We start from the raw sequence: 16,854 nt of genomic DNA, 5'->3' as shown, positions 1-16,854 counted from the left end.
TGCCTTAAATGGGTAACGGTGTGGGTACAGGCAGAGGATCCGTTTCGTTGCCAACCTTATTGGTGGTAGGTCGATGCTTAGCTGGCATTTATTATCAACATAAGTCACTTTTTTGGGTCAATTAGAATGATTAGAGATTATTTAAGGCTATAGTCAAAATTTTAGTGCACTGAAACTAATTCATAATTACTACAACTTTATCTAAATCGAATGAAATTCAACTTTATGCTCATTCCTTATGTAGTTATGGCAAAAAAAATTCGCTTTGCCCCAAATGGCGCAAAAATAAAACCTGGCCAATAATTTGGTGGGGCGTAACTCGCCGCCCTGAACCAGTCCCATGAAGAGAAAAAAATTTTAGAAAAAATTATTTTTGGACAATTTGCCTATTAAAAACCAATTTTGAATTTGTATTTTATTTTCTAATAATAACTTAACTCGAAATTATGAAAATGTAAAAAAAGGGGAGGAAAGGTGTCGCCCCACCCTATTGCCATCCCTACGCACCTTTAATGGGACGGGTAGGGGCCGAGGAGTCCGACCCATCCCATTGCCAACCTTAATGGTGGTAGGCCGATGCTTAGCCGACATTTATTATCAATGTACATCACGTTTTTTCGGTAAACTAGAACAATTAGAGATAAAACATGAAAAATAATGTAGAGTTATATAAGGTCACCCTATATATATATATACATATATAAATATCAAAGGTTTATAGAAATGCAACGGCCTATTTGATTAACATATGGCATAAATGACTTAATCAACACGACAAATTTGTGCTCGGAAAGATAAAAACCACGTGATCTAACAAGAGTAATACAAGCGAATGATAATTTTCATGCACATAAATTCTAGGTAATTGAATTACTTATAATTTATTTTCTTTCCTTACAAATTCCATGATTACAATCAAAAGCAACCTTAAATTAACTGTTTTTGGTCATTGATACGAAGGAAATTGCGAAAATTACCTAGAAACCTATTTTTAAACAATAATTTTCAGAAATAAAGGGAATTAATTTTCATTTCACAAATCAGGTGGTAATTAGAAATTATTAAATTAATTAATACATAGTTAATAATGGAAAATGTTTTATATCTTCCCCCAACCAAAATCACCCACCAGTCAAATTAAACTTTTTCTCTCTCTATTTCCTTCTCTAACGTCTTCCAGGATTGATAAAAATGGAAGATTCCTAAATTACAAACCTCAAAAAACTCAAAGTCAGGCGCCATTGATGGGACCCATCACGACAAATCTACACTAATAACTTCACTACCCCCATTCCGCCACTACTGCAGCCATGGGTTTCTATCAATCAAACCAAAATTTTGATTCGATTGTGTACGCCTGCTCTTCTAATTTTGATTCAATTGGTTGGTGTTTTTTGAAGGTGTTGGCGGAAGTTATGGTAGTGATGATTGTTTTTGTGGATTTGAATTAAAAATGTTAGTAGTGGTGGTGGTAATTATTTTTTCGAACAGATTTGCTGTGGTGGTTGAAGATCGAGTTTTTTCTGTTCGAGATTTGGTTGTGAATATTTGTGACATATTTTGTATTGATTGTGACCAATTTTGACTTGAAATTGATCTGGTCACAGACAGTCACATTGAATACAAACTTGGTCATAGACCCCGTATCAATTTATCCCAGATCTTGTATCAATTTTTAACACACTCTATTTCTTCCCCCAAAAATTAGGTCGGCAGTCTCTTACCTAAAAATCAAATCTAGGACTTCTTCAAATCTAGGACTTCTTCCCCACCCATCCTCTAGATTCCGACCACCTACCACTTCTCTCACCGGAGTTTCAAGAGAGAAGTGTGGTGGTGCTGGTTGGTGTTTTTGAAGGATTGGTGGAAGTTATGGTAGTGATGATTGTTGTGAATTTGAGGTGAATATAGTATTTATGGTCACCAATTTGAGTTAAAGATGTTAGTAGTGGTGGTGGTTATTATTTTTCCGAACAGATCTGCTGTGGTGGTTAGAGAGCTGGTTTTTTTGTTCCAGATCTGGTTGTGACTATTTGTGTCCAATTTTGTATTATTGTGACCGGGTGTGACTTGAACAAATTTGGTCATAATTAGTCATAATTATGACCAAATAGTCATAATGAATACAAATTTGGTCATACTTAATCACATCGAAGGCAAAATTGGTAACGGTGATTCTCAGATAACATAAGTCAGTGAATTGGTCACATATAACGCATGTATGGTCACAGATAACATGTGAAATTTCAAACTTTATTTCTTAATATTGAAATTAATCATATACATATTCATTCCACCTAATTAGGTCACAGATTCAATAAAACTAGTCATAGATCTAATGGAACTGATAAGAGGTCATTGCCAAAAAAGAAGAAAAAGGCGTCGGAAAGGTGATGGATGACCAGAATATTCGTTAAACGATTGTCGGAGCATTGTCGGGAGGTCATCAAAATTGTCATCGGACTAGTCGCCGGAATTGTTGTTGGGGCCGTCGTCGGAGGTGGGGTGGGGTGGAGAGAGAAATAGAAGGGTTTGATGTGATGGGTGGGGGGGGGATGGGGTGAATATTCGTTGAACGGTTATAGGAGCATCGTCGGGAGGTCACCGAATCGTCTCCAGAGTGATCGCCAGAATTGTCATCGGAGCAGTCATCGAAATTGTTGTCGGAGCTATCGTCGGAAGTGGGGTAGGGTGGAGAGAGAAATAGAAGGGTTTGATGTGATGGGTGGGGGGTGGATGGGGTGGGGTGGGTAAGTAAATTAATTATGCTATATTACAATTAATATTTAATAAATTTAATTATCACCTAATTTTTGAAAGAATTTTAGACATTTGTTAATTTTGAAATGTAAATTTTAAATGGAGGATTTACCTAATGTTCCCAAGGAAATTTATCCTTAGAAACGGCTATAATTCCATTCTGGGCCTTCTTCAAGCCCAACTCGCTACATATAAGCCCTTTCTTTTTCGTTCTCTGCGTTATAAAGCGAGAGGGAAGCCTTGAATCATTTTCAAAGTTCCTATCTCTGTTTCAATTTGAGCTGTGTGTAATTCCACTTTTCACACTTTTCCCCGTCCTTCTGTCTGTCTCTCTCTCTCTCTAAATCTATACATAAGCAGGGATTGGTCCGTAGAATTGCTCCTTAGGGTTCTGGATAAGAGGTTTTTGCTGGGTTTAATTCGGTTTGAGTGGCGATCTCTCCATGGCAGCAGAGAAGCTACGGGATTTGAGTCAGCCAATTGACGTTGCCTTGCTTGATGCTACGGTAGCGGCTTTCTATGGCACCGGATCTAAAGAAGAGGTCTAAAACACTTTTTTTTTTGGTTCTTTTTACTATTGGCTATTAATTTACCGCATTAAATTTTGTTCTTTTTCGTTCACTAAGCTATTGGGAAATGTGGGAGAGTTAGAGAAGTTTATTTTCGTTCTCAAAGTTGTTGGGAAATGCGGGAGAGTTAGAGAAGTTTATTTCTTTTAATTAATGGAGTTTTTTAATGAGCAAGAAGTCAATTGCTAGGGTTTATATTCTGTAGAATTAAGGTTCGGCAAAAATTGGGACTAGCTCCTTAAAAAATATCGTGTTGGTTGATTTGTAACTGGCGAGCAGCTAATGAATAGTCTCACGGGCGTAAAGTGAATCTACAAGCTGTTGGAAACCATTAATACCTGAGCATGCGCGTGGTTCTGACCATGCTTTATTAAGTGTTATGGTTGGAGCTCAATTTCAAAAGAATTCAACCAATAACAAGAAGCTATAAACTCAAGCTACACAATATAACTTGTAATTAATCAAGATTCAATAACCCAAGCTCTAATTATATTAATTGACTGAAGTTTACATAGAAATAATAAAGATAAACAGAAAACAGAGAAAGAAGCGGCAGAATTAGTAAGAGAAATAGCTCCAGGGAAATGAAGTGAAGAGAGACCAGCTAAGAAATGGAGAACAGATTAAGAGTAGGAAGAGGAGAGGAAGAACCGAGAGAAGAAGAAAAAGCAAGAGAAGAAGAATACCAGAGAGGGCCGAGGGAGGAGAAAACGAGGGCAGCAAGCGTGATACTTTTCAATTCCAGCCCTTCATCGTTCTCAAGTCAAAACCATATATAGAACAAAACAAGGTAAAGGCTTGGGCTAGCCCACTAATACAAGCCAAAAGATAAAATAAAACAAATGGTCCAATTAAGAAATTGAGTCGATGACATCCCTTTCCCTTAAATTAACGTTGTCCTCAAGGTTCAAGGTTAGGACGTCTTCTTTGTATGTTGTTAGCAGTTGTCTCATTCTCTTCACCATCCTTAGATTAAGTAGGGAGTGCAAGATGACATATGTCCCATTGTACTTCTCTTCAGACTCATATATGGCTTCTTCATTAGGAATCATATCCTCTGACCTCAGTTCATCATCACTGCTAAACTGGACACACCGTTGTACAAAATCAAATGTATTTGGACCAAATTGATTCACCCAATTTACCCCTAATACCATGTCACTTCCAGCCAACTTAAGAGTTCTGAGTTTGAACTGAAATTCCCAGTTTTTCACCTCCCAAACAACTGGCTAACATAAGGCTTCACTCTCCAGTTTATCACCATTGGCTACTATAATTGCCACTTTGCTAGTTTCATCGGTGACATATTTCAGTTCTTTGGCTAACTTTTCCTCAACAGTCAATGAGTACGGAGTTTTTCCTCCCTTTCATCACTCTAGGACCTCTAATAGTTTGGTGTTTCCACCTCCCAGCCAATGCATTAATGGATATCTCCATGATTTCCTGATTCTCCTTCAGACTCATAGCCTTTATCTTCATTTGGTCCCAGTTGTTTAATTTGGTTAAATGTCTCAACCACTTCTTCCTCAATAGTTTCTGAAAAGCTCCTGCAAAGCTCATCAAAAAACAAGCTCCAATCTGCTCTAGGGTGGCTAGCAATGGATCCATAAAACCATACGTAAGCCTTCCCTTCCAAGTACTTCTCAGCAATTCCCAATCTAAGTTCATCAAGAGTTTGATGAAGTTGGAAATATGTCATGACTTCTATTAGCCATTCCCTAGGTTCTTCTCCCCCCAAAATGTGGAAAAATATACCGCCTTCACTGACTGGGTTGCAACAACTCCCATATCACCATTTAATTCATGAACCTGCCCTTTTGAACTCTTTTTACCGAGTTCTAAATCCCCAATATCAGAAACAGCCATTTCACCTTCCACCATCGGCATTTCATCTCTGTCCACAATAGAACACTTGTAATGGTTGGATTGATCTTTGAAGATTGATTTGGCCTCAACCATTTTAGTCAACATTGAAATGATCAATTCATTTTTTGTGTTCATTTCCTCCATCAGTTGCTCCATCCTGTCTTGCCAAGTACAAAACCCCTTCAACATTTGATCCCATGAATTTCCAGTCACGCTCATAACTCCCTGATTTCTTTACGAACCTTTTAAATTGTTCTTCTTGATTTTTGACAAGAGCTCCCATGCTCTGATACCATTTATCATGGTTGGAGCTCAATTTCAATAGAATTCAACCAATAACAAGAAGCTATAAACTCAAGCTACACAATATAACTTGTAACTACTCAAGATTCAATAACTCAAGTTGTAATTATGTTAATTGGCTGAAGTTTACGTGGAAATAATAAAGATAAACAAAAAACAGAGAAAAAAGGGGCAGAATTAGAAAGAGAAATAGCTCCAGAGAAGTGAAGAGAGACCAGCAGAGAAATGGAGAACATATTAAGAGTAGGAAGAGGAGAGGAAGAATCGAGAGAGAAAAAGAATACCAGAGAGGGCTGAGGGAGGAGAAAACAAGGGTAACAAGCTTGATACTTTTCAATTCCACCCCTTTATCGTTCTCAAGCCAAAACCTTATATAGAACAAAATAAGGTAAAGGGCTTGGACTAGCCCACTAATACAAGCCCAAAGATAAAATAAAACAAATGGTCCAAATAAGAAATTGAGTCTGCGACATTAAGGTTGAGTTATTTTTGTTTCCTCTGGCTCATTTTATGGATATATGTTCGTAGGTAAAAATTATAGAATTGAAGGTTAGAAGCAATAAAATTTGAAGAAAGTGTGATATCTTGTTGTTCCGTGTTTTTGATGGGTGAAGCATACAATGTGTATTCTTTTAGATCCACATTTCCTGTGGATTTAGTTATGTTGAAAGTGATATCTTCAGAAGGTATTTTTTCTTAGCTAACTTGAAATTAAACGCAGAAGCAACTTTTTCTCAACTTCTTTGAAAAACACTGATAGGTGATTTAAATTGGAATGGGAAAGTAACTTTTGAAACCTTTCGTTATGCTCCATACCAATTAGAGTGGCAAGATTTTGAAAATTGACGAAGTAAGAAAAAGTCTCTTGAAATTTTTTTACGTAGATACCAATTAGGGCAATTGGCAATTAATAAAATATTCAGGTGGCAATTACTTATTTGTATAAAAAGTAAAAAGTTTAAATGCTAATTAAATTTAAGTACGAAAGAGTCTTACTAATTAAATTTTAGTTAGTAAAGGTAAAAAAGTCTTATGCTTAATTAAATTCTAGTACAAAAAGTCTAAATACTAATTAAATTCAAGTAAGAAAAAGTCTTATTAAAGTGTGCAAGCTTGAGATTCTTACTATTTTTATTTTTATTTTGTCTTATAATTTTTATGTCTTTTTGCTTTTTCTTACGATCTTCAGGATCTTTTATCAAGAAATTCCGACACTGAGAGATGGAAAGCTCATTGATTTGCTTCTTGATTTGTAAAGAGAAGTCACCTCTATTTCTATCTAGTGCAGATAATATGTGGCTTTATATAACAATAATTCTACCAATTTCTTGATTTTCTAAACAAATATCAATAAATTCTTTAAAACTTTTCACTGAACAACAAAGTAAAATAGAAGGTCAAGAAAAAAGTTAAGAGAGATTAAAAAAAAAAAAAAAAAAAAACTGAACGGATTAATTTGCTGAATGGTAAAGTACTCTAAAGTCATTATCCGAAAAATAAATAAAGTAGACGAAAATTATAAACAATAGAAAGTGTGAAAAGAACTTACTTGAATTCCAAAGTCTTTGAATTTACAACGATTTTGGAAAGACTTTTGAGTACAAGTGTGAGAGGGTGCTTTTGTTTTTCTCGGTGTGTTTATCTTCATGAGTAATATGAGTATTTATAGATGTTGGTACATCATGTCTATTATTTTGCTACTGTATCTCTTTACAAGTTTGCGATCTATAATTAAAAAGAAAGTAATAAATACTGTACAATTTTACAGGTGTGTGGTTTTAAAACGACTGTATGAAATTAATGACAACTTCTTCTTCATTCTGACAACCTTACTTTTAGGCTTCCTCCTTTTGTTGACTTTGCTTAATAATTGAGTGCTGTTTTTTCTTTATGTCTTTTCATCTTTCTATCTTTGCTTTTTATTCCAAATTTAATATCTTTCTAGAAATTCTTTGTTCTGACTAAATAGTTTGGTGTAAAATATACTATTCCTCCTTTATTATTCATATCTAATTCTAAACTTCCTAATAATCCCTGTTCTATGTATGTGAATCTGCTATCGTATAAACATACTAATACTTTAGCTTCTAAATTTTCTCCATGATGTCCTTTTACTTCTATTATTATTAATCCTAAATGAGTCCATTGAAGATTTTTATTAACAATTTCTTTATAAAATTCTTTTTCTATTAAATCTAGGGATATAAATTGATCTTCATGTGTACAAGAAACATATCTTTCTCCATAATGCTGATATGTTAAAGATTTGCTAAATAAATTTCCTTTTTTATATATGTATCTAAGGCCATTACAAATATGTTGATCTTTAGTTCTAATATTTTATGTCATTAGATAATTATACATCATCTATTTTGCTTTATTGTTCAGTAGAAAGTTTTAAAGAATTTATTGATATTTGTTTAAAAAATCGAGATATTGATAGAATTATTGTTATAGAAAGCCACATATTATTTGCACTAGATAGAAATAGAGGTGGTTCCTTTTTACATATCAAGAAGCAAATCACTGAGCTTTTTTATCTCTCAGTGTCGAAGTTTTTTGATAAAAGATATTGAAGATTGTAATAAAAGGCAAAAAGACATAAAAATTATAAGACAAAATAACGATAAAAATAGTAAGAATCCCAAACTTGCACCCTTTCTACATAGAGAACTTTGTAATGAATAAAATAAGATTTTTTCTTACTTGAATTTAATTAGTATTTAGACTTTTTGTACTAGAATTTAATTAAGCATAAGACTCTTTTACTTTTACCAACTAAAATTTAATAAGCAAGACTTTTTCGTACTTAAATTTAATTAGCATTTAGAATTATACGTGTGTGTGTGTGTATATATATAGACACATAGATATTTATATATATATAGACACACATATACATGTATATATGGCATTCTGCCTGTTGGATGGTTCATTGGTAATCTTGGAAACTTTGGTTAGACCTATCTATGTAGCTGATAAAGAAACGAGACAATAGTAACCTATTAACTGGAGCTGACTGAGTAAAACATGCAAGTATAGTAAAAGCGGTAATTAAATAAATTGCCATTATTGATCTCCGAAAATGGCATAATCTTGTTATTAATATTTTTTTGTCAGATACAATGCCATGAAATTGGTAATGGTTAAAGCTCAATTTCTAACAATCCTTTGGGTTCCATCCAATAGTAATCACAGTTAAAAAAGGCTTAATTGGGTTTGGATTTTTTTTTATCTTTATGAGGCGAGGTGGAAATTTTTAGGAGCTTGAGTAGTAGGCGTCATGACAAACTAATAGAACAAATATAAGTCCCGACAACCATTATTTGGGAACTCTTTTTTGGGTATACTCATTTTCAACCTCATATTCACACAACAATATATTTTGTACGCAAAGCCAAAGTTTTTTTACTTTTTAACCACACATTCTTCGAAAAAACACTATTCAAAACATTATTTTTCTCACATAATGGCCATCAACGGTGGCTAAAATGATATAAAAATTTAAAAATATGGTCATAGGACATTATATCCTAAAAGCTAAGACCAATAACAAAATGTTTGGAAAAAGGAAATCAAATAGGCAAAACATTTTAGTCAGGCTTAAAGCATGTTTGGAGAATAAGCCATGGGCCCACAAAACTGTGGGGGTTGAAATAAGTGACATAAGTAAGGTTTACCAAATGTGCCTCAAGGTGTAACCTTTGAGGTGTTTTACGAGAGCGTCTCGTTAGGCGGTGTTGTAAGCCTCAAATAGCTTTTTAACTGTTAAGACAGTAATTAGGCTATTGCAGTTTCTTTTCTAAAATACTGCATTATAAAATATAATTCGTAGCTTACCATTTTCAAGCTTGCCAAAATTAAAATTTAGGCAAGGAACTTGTACTCAATGACATTTATAATAACATACTCAAAGGAGTACAATTTTCAAATGTACTGTCCAGGCGTAATATGCAGATGCTGAAATATGGCATTCTCATCATGTGCTGCTGGGAGAGAATTTACCAATTTAAACCTCTCAAATAGATAAAAAACAAGGAAAATTTCAAATTTGTAGATGAGGATCTTGGATGTGAATTTGAATTTGTCCTGTTGTTGACAGGATCCTGGTGAAATAAGGTGGACTGTTAGCTGCTCTCTATGGGTCTGGTTGATGGTGATTAATGCAGTCTTTTCAATTTCGTGTCACTGCGCTAATATATAAACATGAGGGATAGTGACATCTTAAATGTTTAGACCCTGATTTCAATAGATTTAAACAAGTTTCCATTCCTGAGAGCAATGTAACCTGGGAGGAATTTGTTAGAAGGCAGCAAGTTGGCCAAAATCAGAAAAGGTTTAATTTCCTATAACCTTTGAGGAGAGTCAGCTGTGTATCAAATTGAATGATGAGAATGATTAACATAGTCGATCTTTAATGGTTACAAGTGTTTGCTTGATGTTGTTGTTTGTTGAGAAGCGTGGCAGGCTGGGGATCATGATTCGGTGAGAGCCTCCAGCGAACTTCACTCATTTAAGGAATCTGCTTGTGCTGTTTTTTTCACTTCATGAATTTTTTCTCCTGAAATTCATTCCTGGTTGTTAGATGGTTGGTCTTGTCAGGGGCGCCGATGGTCTACTTGTGACTAATGAATTTGTTTACTTGAACTTGTTGATTTCCTTATATTCTCTGGTCTTTGTTAACATGATGTCTTCTATTTATTTTGGTAAAAACTCTGATTTAGTTTTAAAAAATGGAGTTGCTTTTACCACACGAAGTAGTGTTGAAGTCTGCTTGTAAGGAGATTCTGCCAGAAAGGAATGCTTCGTCTTCATAATCCGTGCTTTTACTTTTAGATTATATAAATGTTACCTATCAAAATTATGTGAATTTTGAACTTTACTCTCTTTTTTTGTCGTGATTTTTTATGACTCAGAGAACTGCAGCAGATCATATCTTGCGGGATCTGCAAAATAATCCAGATATGTGGCTTCAAGTGGTTCATATTCTATCAAATACACAAAACTTGAACACTAAATTTTTTGCTTTGCAGGTCAGTCTCTGTCATGATATTTGTAAATGTAGTCTTTTGCATTTGGGCGGTGGAATTGTGGTTTGTCATTATATAATCTGCATCCAACTTGTCGACTCTCCTTGCCAGTCTGCCCTTTTATCAATTTGGGTCGGTGGGTGGGTCAAATATAGTAAATTATGGGTTTAACTTTCAATTCATATTACTTACTTAAGGTTACATCCAAAAATGATTCTATTGTTTATTTCTCAATGTCTTCTTGCTAAAAGCCGGCATTTGACAAAACTAATGAGCCAGTTGAAATCAGGTTCTTCCGTTTCAGTGTCTGCATACAAAGGCTGTTAAAGCTGGCAAATACAATTTAAAAGTTAACTTCCATAAGTTCCAAAATCTGTGTTTTTAAAAGGAGACCTCAGTCTTGCTGATTGATTGAAATAATAATTGAGACATTAATAATGAATACAGCCCCCCTTTTTTGATAAAGATGATGAAATGTGTGGTTGAAAAGTTTATATAAGTTGTGAGGCCTATGAAATGTGTGGTTGAAAATGAGTTTGAGGTAGAATGAGTTTTAGAAATGGGGGCCAAAAAGGAGCGTATTATCCATGCCGAATTATGTTTCTAAGTTTTTGTGATTGTTTAGTGGTTTGTATCCATTTACGGGTGATATGTGCTTAAAATTTGATATCAATATCAAAGGTATAACATTGTTTCTTATCTTGTTAAATGAAAAAGCTTGTTTTGACCCCTTTGACCCTGGAATAAAACAAACTTGGCAGTCAATGGTTTACCTATTTTATTGACCAGCTAGCAACTATTTCAGAGCTGTCCACCGATGTATAGAATTAACTTATAACAGTAAATTTAACTTAAATCTTAAACTTTCCTACTCAATTCCCCATGATTTTTGAAGATTTGCGGAAGCACCAGTGTTCTGAGAATTGACAAAAGCAGAGAAGCTTGTCTGTTATATCCTTAATGTGATCTCAGTATGATGAGAACTAGTATTATTTTGGAGATTGACCTTGCTCTCTAATGGATATGAATTTGCATGCTAGTTCTTTTACCTTTTTAACAATATTAGAGACAATGATGAAAGTGACCACTTTTCGAATTTACCCGTACAGGTTCTAGAAGGTGTTGTCAAGTATAGATGGAATGCTTTGCCTGTAGAACAAAGAGATGGCATGAAAAACTATATTTCTGAAGTTATAGTTAAGGTAATATAATCCGTACCATTTTGAGGAAGACTTTGGAGGCCTCTGCTTCCTTCAGCATCTCAGTTAAAGAGGATGACCAATAATTTCACTATTTCATTTGTTGAGCTTAGCTTTCAAGTGATGAGATCTCTTTCCGGCGGGAGAGGCTGTACGTCAACAAACTAAATATTATATTAGTTCAGGTAATACTATCTAATCCTCAAAATGATGCTCTCCAATAGAACCTGCCGTTATGCTTTACTTGTAAACCTGCTTCATGTTATAAAAGAACCCTTCTACTTGAATTTTCTCTTGTGTGGCATCTGGCTTATGCTTTTGTCGCTTCATACGTAGATTTTGAAGCATGAGTGGCCAGCCAAGTGGCAGAGATTCATTCCTGACTTAGTTGCAGCAGCAAAAACAAGTGAAACCATTTGTGAAAATTGCATGGTTATATTGAAAGTAAGTAGCAATCCATGCTCTCCATACTTTTCTTGATTAAGTTCCCATACTTGACTTAAGATGTTGCTCAGCTTTTAAGTGAAGAGGTCTTCGACTTCTCAAGGGGTGAAATGACTCAACAGAAGATTAAAGAGTTAAAACAATCATTAAACAGGTAATCTTGTAGCATACAGTTTTCTTGAGGGTCACATCCTCGGATAAACAGTTGACATCATCTAGGTTTCTATTGATGGCTACATCCTTGAAGCTGTCTAATACTGTGAATTCATTGTCTGTTTACAGTGAGTTTCAGCTCATTCATGAATTATGCTTGTATGTATTGTCGGCATCTCAAAGAGCTGAGCTTATCAGGGCCACCCTGGCCACATTGCATGCTTTCCTTTCTTGGATTCCTCTGGGCTATATTTTTGAATCGCCGCTGGTCTGCTCCTCTTCCTTTCTTGTTGATTGTTGATGAAAGAATGCAGATGGAGTAGATCTTTTTGATTCCTTAATGTCTTGAGCTTTCGTGGTTATTGATTCGTTTGTGCCTAATATTTGAAGTAACTTATTTTGCCCGTTTGTTTGACAGCTTGAAACACTCCTCAAATTCTTTCCCATGCCTGCTTATCGCAACCTCACTCTTCAATGCCTGTCAGAGGTATATTTTGTCCTTTTCATGTGAAATTTTTTTAATCATCCTGAGATTGACGTTGCTTGTTGCGCTGGTTAATGTTCACAGGTTGCTGCCCTAAGTTTTGGGGATTTTTACAACATGCAGTACATCAAGATGTATGATATATTCATGGTGCAATTGCAGGTAGTGAAGATTAAAGCAATATTGAGCTAGCCATTTCTTGAAACAGTACATTCATACGTTTTAGTTTTGATAAGTTTATTTTGGAGTTTGTTCGTTTGAGTTTTAATAGCAACATTTGATCCGAAATTTGTATTGGATTTTTTGTAGAATGTAAAAATAGATTCAATAGCTGACTTTTGTATACACCTCCTAGCTTTAGCAGTTCTACACTTGGTAATACTATTTAACAAATAAATATTTGATATAACACTGATGGGAATGTTTTGGTAAATTTATTTTGGAGTTTGTTCGTTTAAGTTTTAATGGCAACATTTGATGCAAAATTTGTATTGTCTCATTTATGGAATTTTTGGAGAATGTAAAAATAGATTCCATGGCTGAGTTTTGTATACATTTAGTATTAGCAGTTCTACACTTTGTAATACTATTTAACAAGTAAATATTTGATATGACACTGATGGAGTTTCTGCTGATTTATGATATAATTTTTGTTGCCTTGAAGACTATTCTCCCTCCCAGCACAAATTTTCCCGAGGCTTATGCGAACGGGAATAGTGAGGAGCAGGTGATTGTAATTTAATGAAATAAATTTTATTTATCAGGTTTTCTATCATTTTTAGAGAGTTAAATACCCTTTTTCTCTGTCCAGGCATTTATCCAGAACTTAGCATTGTTTTTCACTTCATTTTACAAGGTAATCTTCCCCCCCTTTTGCCTCAACTTGAAGCTAATGCACAGTCATGAAGAGTCCAACAGGTTGAATATTTCACGTATTGGTTGAGAAAAATAACAATGACACTACATGGAAATGGATGACGAAGGCATATCTTTGTAAGATATTAGCATATCACATTAATGCACAAACTAAAATCATTTTTTATTTCCTTATAAGGGCTTGTTTGGGATACTTTATGCTTCTTTTTTTGTAGAAGAGTTTCATGAGGAAGCCACTCTGGTCTGTTTCCTTTAAAAGCTCTACTAATTCGGCAAAGCACCTTTAGAGAATTATCAAAATTGTCCAAATGGGTCCAAAAGTAGCTTCTTAGTTTTGAAAGTTTGACTTTTCAAATGTTATGCCAAACATGCCCTGAATTTGTTTGGATTTCCTTGAGACACAACATTTGAGTCTCTTTTCTGGTGGCTGAAGCGTACACATTTATTTGGAAGTTGGTTTAAAATGGTCAGTACATCTCATAGTGGCAATGGTTCCGATTTATATAATTGGTTTTGTCGCTATAAAAATGGCATTTTGGATAAGGTCTTGCATATCTCATTCTTGCGAACCAGTTGGCATAACTTATTTAGGATACTCTCTTCATTCTGGAACCATATTTGATTCTGCAGTCTATTGCTGGTGACTGGAGAGTACGCTCATTATTATTAAAGACTTGAGTTTCTGTATTTGTAAATTTTTAGGAGCATTGCATTTCTTCAGAGGTCTACGCTCACACTGTTCGTAAATTATGTGTGGATTCATGTATTTCTAGCATCTGACCAATTCCACACTCGCTTAAACAGTTTAACTACTGTGTCATTAAACGAATAGAGGATTGACTATGGCTATGCCTTTGCCACGTGGATTTGGCTTTAATTGTTTTCTGATGGACATCTTTTTTCACTGGTGCAGTCTCATATACGTATATTGGAAGCTACACCAGAGAACATAAATGCCCTGTTAATGGGTCTTGAGTATCTCATTAATATTTCATATGTCGATGATAACGAAGTTTTTAAGGTAATGTTTGTACCCTCAACTATGGAATTCTTACTCGTCGACGAAATTCTTTCAAATACTTCTTGATAGATATTGGTCTAATGTGATAGGTGTGCTTGGACTATTGGAACTCGTTAGTTTTGGAGCTGTTTGAAGCTCACCATAATCTGGACATTCCTGCAGCAACTGTAAATATGATGGGACTGCAGGTATTATTGATTGTTAGCTCATTTTAAGTTTTCTAATGTTTTTAATCTTAATCCAATCTTTGTCTAAGCAAGATTAGATGTCTTTTTGCTATACATTTCTTATTGTTTGGATGAAGCGTACAAGTTTGCAGTTTGTGCGGAAATACTATGAAGTGTATATAATGTTGTTTATTGACCTATATTATTGGACGAGTTTGAGATAATGAAATAAGATTTATAGAGATTAGATTTCTAAGTAGAACTGGATCTTTGGTGTAGAAGTATACAATTGCCACTTCTCATGATTTTGATGTGAATCTAAGTTGATCTTTTTTGAAAGGATTGATGCTAGTGAGATGCTTCTGTTTAGATGGTAAAATTCTTGTTCCTAAATTAACTTCAAGTGTCTTGTTACAACCCATTGGATTCTGTTACTTGTAATCTTCATTTACAATGCTTTGATATTGACAAAACTATTGAAGTAGTAAAGGAGTTCCGGTCTTACATATTTTCTTTTCTTCTTCTTTTTGTAACATACTAAAAATTGACATTTAGGATGTCCAACTTTGCACATATATGTACAGTTCATGAATGTTGGCATGATATTGAAGTCTAATATGCACGATATATATAAATATTCCAGTAATTTTTGTTTGTTCCTTGCTGTCTGCTCCTTTTTCAATTTTGAAAATAAATTTTGTTAAAAAGTTCACATACAGATTTGCAATGTGAGTATTTATTAAGAATTAGCTCCCCTGCCTCAAAAGGGTACTGGAGCGGATGAGAGTGAAATCCGGAACCGTATATTTATATAAAATTTCCCTGGTCCATAAAGCAATCACTGATGCATGATATTTCTATCTCTTGATTTTTTTATTTTTATTTTTAAAGCAGATGCCTATGCTATCTGGCATGGTTGATGGACCTGGTTCACAACTATTTCAGAGACGGAAACTGTATGCAGATCCAATGTCAAAGTTGAGAATGTTGATGATATGTCGTATGGCAAAGCCAGAAGAAGTTCTCATCGTTGAAGATGAAAATGGAAATATAGTTCGTGAAACTATGAAGGACAACGATGTCCTTGTGCAGTATAAGGTCTTCACTCTTATTCAAAAGACAATATACGTTCACATCAGTTTCTAGAAATAATTTGGTCAACCAACTAGTGCCTTCTATTAGTTGTTTTTTAAGTGAAGTGAGATAACACTAATATGTGTGCGAAGTAACTTTGATCCACTTGCCCTGGCTTCTCAGCTTGCATTTGGGCTTTCCATGTCATGACTTTTATTACGAGCGGAAGGGTTAGTTTGGGGGGGGTGGGGGTTTAATTTTTTGACATGCTTGATGTTTGTTGGTGAAAAAGGATATAATTTTTATCCACAATGGGTAGAAGTAGGCAGGAAAGTTCCAACAAATCATTACAATTGTTTCCTCTAAAGAGTAAGAGGATGTAATGGGACATCACATTGCATTTGGTTCCCTCTCTTACCTTGGTGCAAATTCTCTATGCAACATCACACACACAGAATGCATTTTCAACTTCTAATATGCAAGTTTCCTTATGAATAATTATTGCCAAGCCTTGTCAATGTGGTTTAGATGTGGATCGTAATGCTCTGTTATTAGAAAAAAATTTACTGCATGCTTTTCATTTGGCATATGCCTGCCTCAAATCATCCCATAATTTAGGTTTGATAGGAATGAGAATAGCCTCATCTTTTACTAATTTTTCTGGTTTTCCATTGTCATCAGAATGGATGAGATGGGTGATACGAAATACTTTGTGCTGATATTTATCTGCTTTCAGGAAATTTGTGTTTCTTGCCTTTTCCTCTGATTTTAATGCTGGGATCTTGTACTTGTGTTTACCTCATGTTCACCCTTTCTGTGATCTGTAGGTTATGAAAGAAACACTGATCTACTTGGCACATCTTGATCATGATGATACTGAAAAGCAGGTATGCCTTGCTAGGAAGAAC

The 16,854-nt window shown here is 34.7% G+C and overlaps 1 protein-coding gene across 3 annotated transcripts in view; it reads left to right on the top strand.

Annotated features, from left to right (window-relative positions):
* Positions 1 to 2,995: 2,995 nt before the first annotated feature.
* The window catches only part of LOC111367763 (protein EXPORTIN 1A), a 22,719-nt gene continuing 8,860 nt past the window's right edge, over positions 2,996 to 16,854 (top strand). The window contains exons 1-15 of one of the 3 annotated variants that reach the window (XM_022988812.1): positions 2,996 to 3,302; positions 10,415 to 10,531; positions 11,638 to 11,730; positions 11,841 to 11,912; positions 12,064 to 12,171; positions 12,243 to 12,325; positions 12,454 to 12,592; positions 12,743 to 12,811; positions 12,893 to 12,970; positions 13,473 to 13,535; positions 13,620 to 13,664; positions 14,598 to 14,705; positions 14,795 to 14,893; positions 15,764 to 15,970; positions 16,774 to 16,833. In XM_022988812.1, coding sequence (XP_022844580.1) covers positions 3,204 to 3,302; positions 10,415 to 10,531; positions 11,638 to 11,730; positions 11,841 to 11,912; positions 12,064 to 12,171; positions 12,243 to 12,325; positions 12,454 to 12,592; positions 12,743 to 12,811; positions 12,893 to 12,970; positions 13,473 to 13,535; positions 13,620 to 13,664; positions 14,598 to 14,705; positions 14,795 to 14,893; positions 15,764 to 15,970; positions 16,774 to 16,833 — 1,440 coding nt within the window. In that variant the 5' untranslated portion in view covers positions 2,996 to 3,203. The remainder of the gene's footprint in view (positions 3,303 to 10,414; positions 10,532 to 11,637; positions 11,731 to 11,840; positions 11,913 to 12,063; positions 12,172 to 12,242; positions 12,326 to 12,453; positions 12,593 to 12,742; positions 12,812 to 12,892; positions 12,971 to 13,472; positions 13,536 to 13,619; positions 13,665 to 14,597; positions 14,706 to 14,794; positions 14,894 to 15,763; positions 15,971 to 16,773; positions 16,834 to 16,854) is intronic. The other 2 variants (XM_022988813.1, XM_022988814.1) reach the window with 2 other exon arrangements.

Source organism: Olea europaea, chromosome 18, assembly GCF_002742605.1.
Source record: "Olea europaea var. sylvestris chromosome 18, O_europaea_v1, whole genome shotgun sequence".
NCBI lineage: Eukaryota > Viridiplantae > Streptophyta > Magnoliopsida > Lamiales > Oleaceae > Olea > Olea europaea.
Note: the sequence above shows the minus strand (reverse complement) of the source record. Positions and strands in the feature narration are given on the sequence as shown.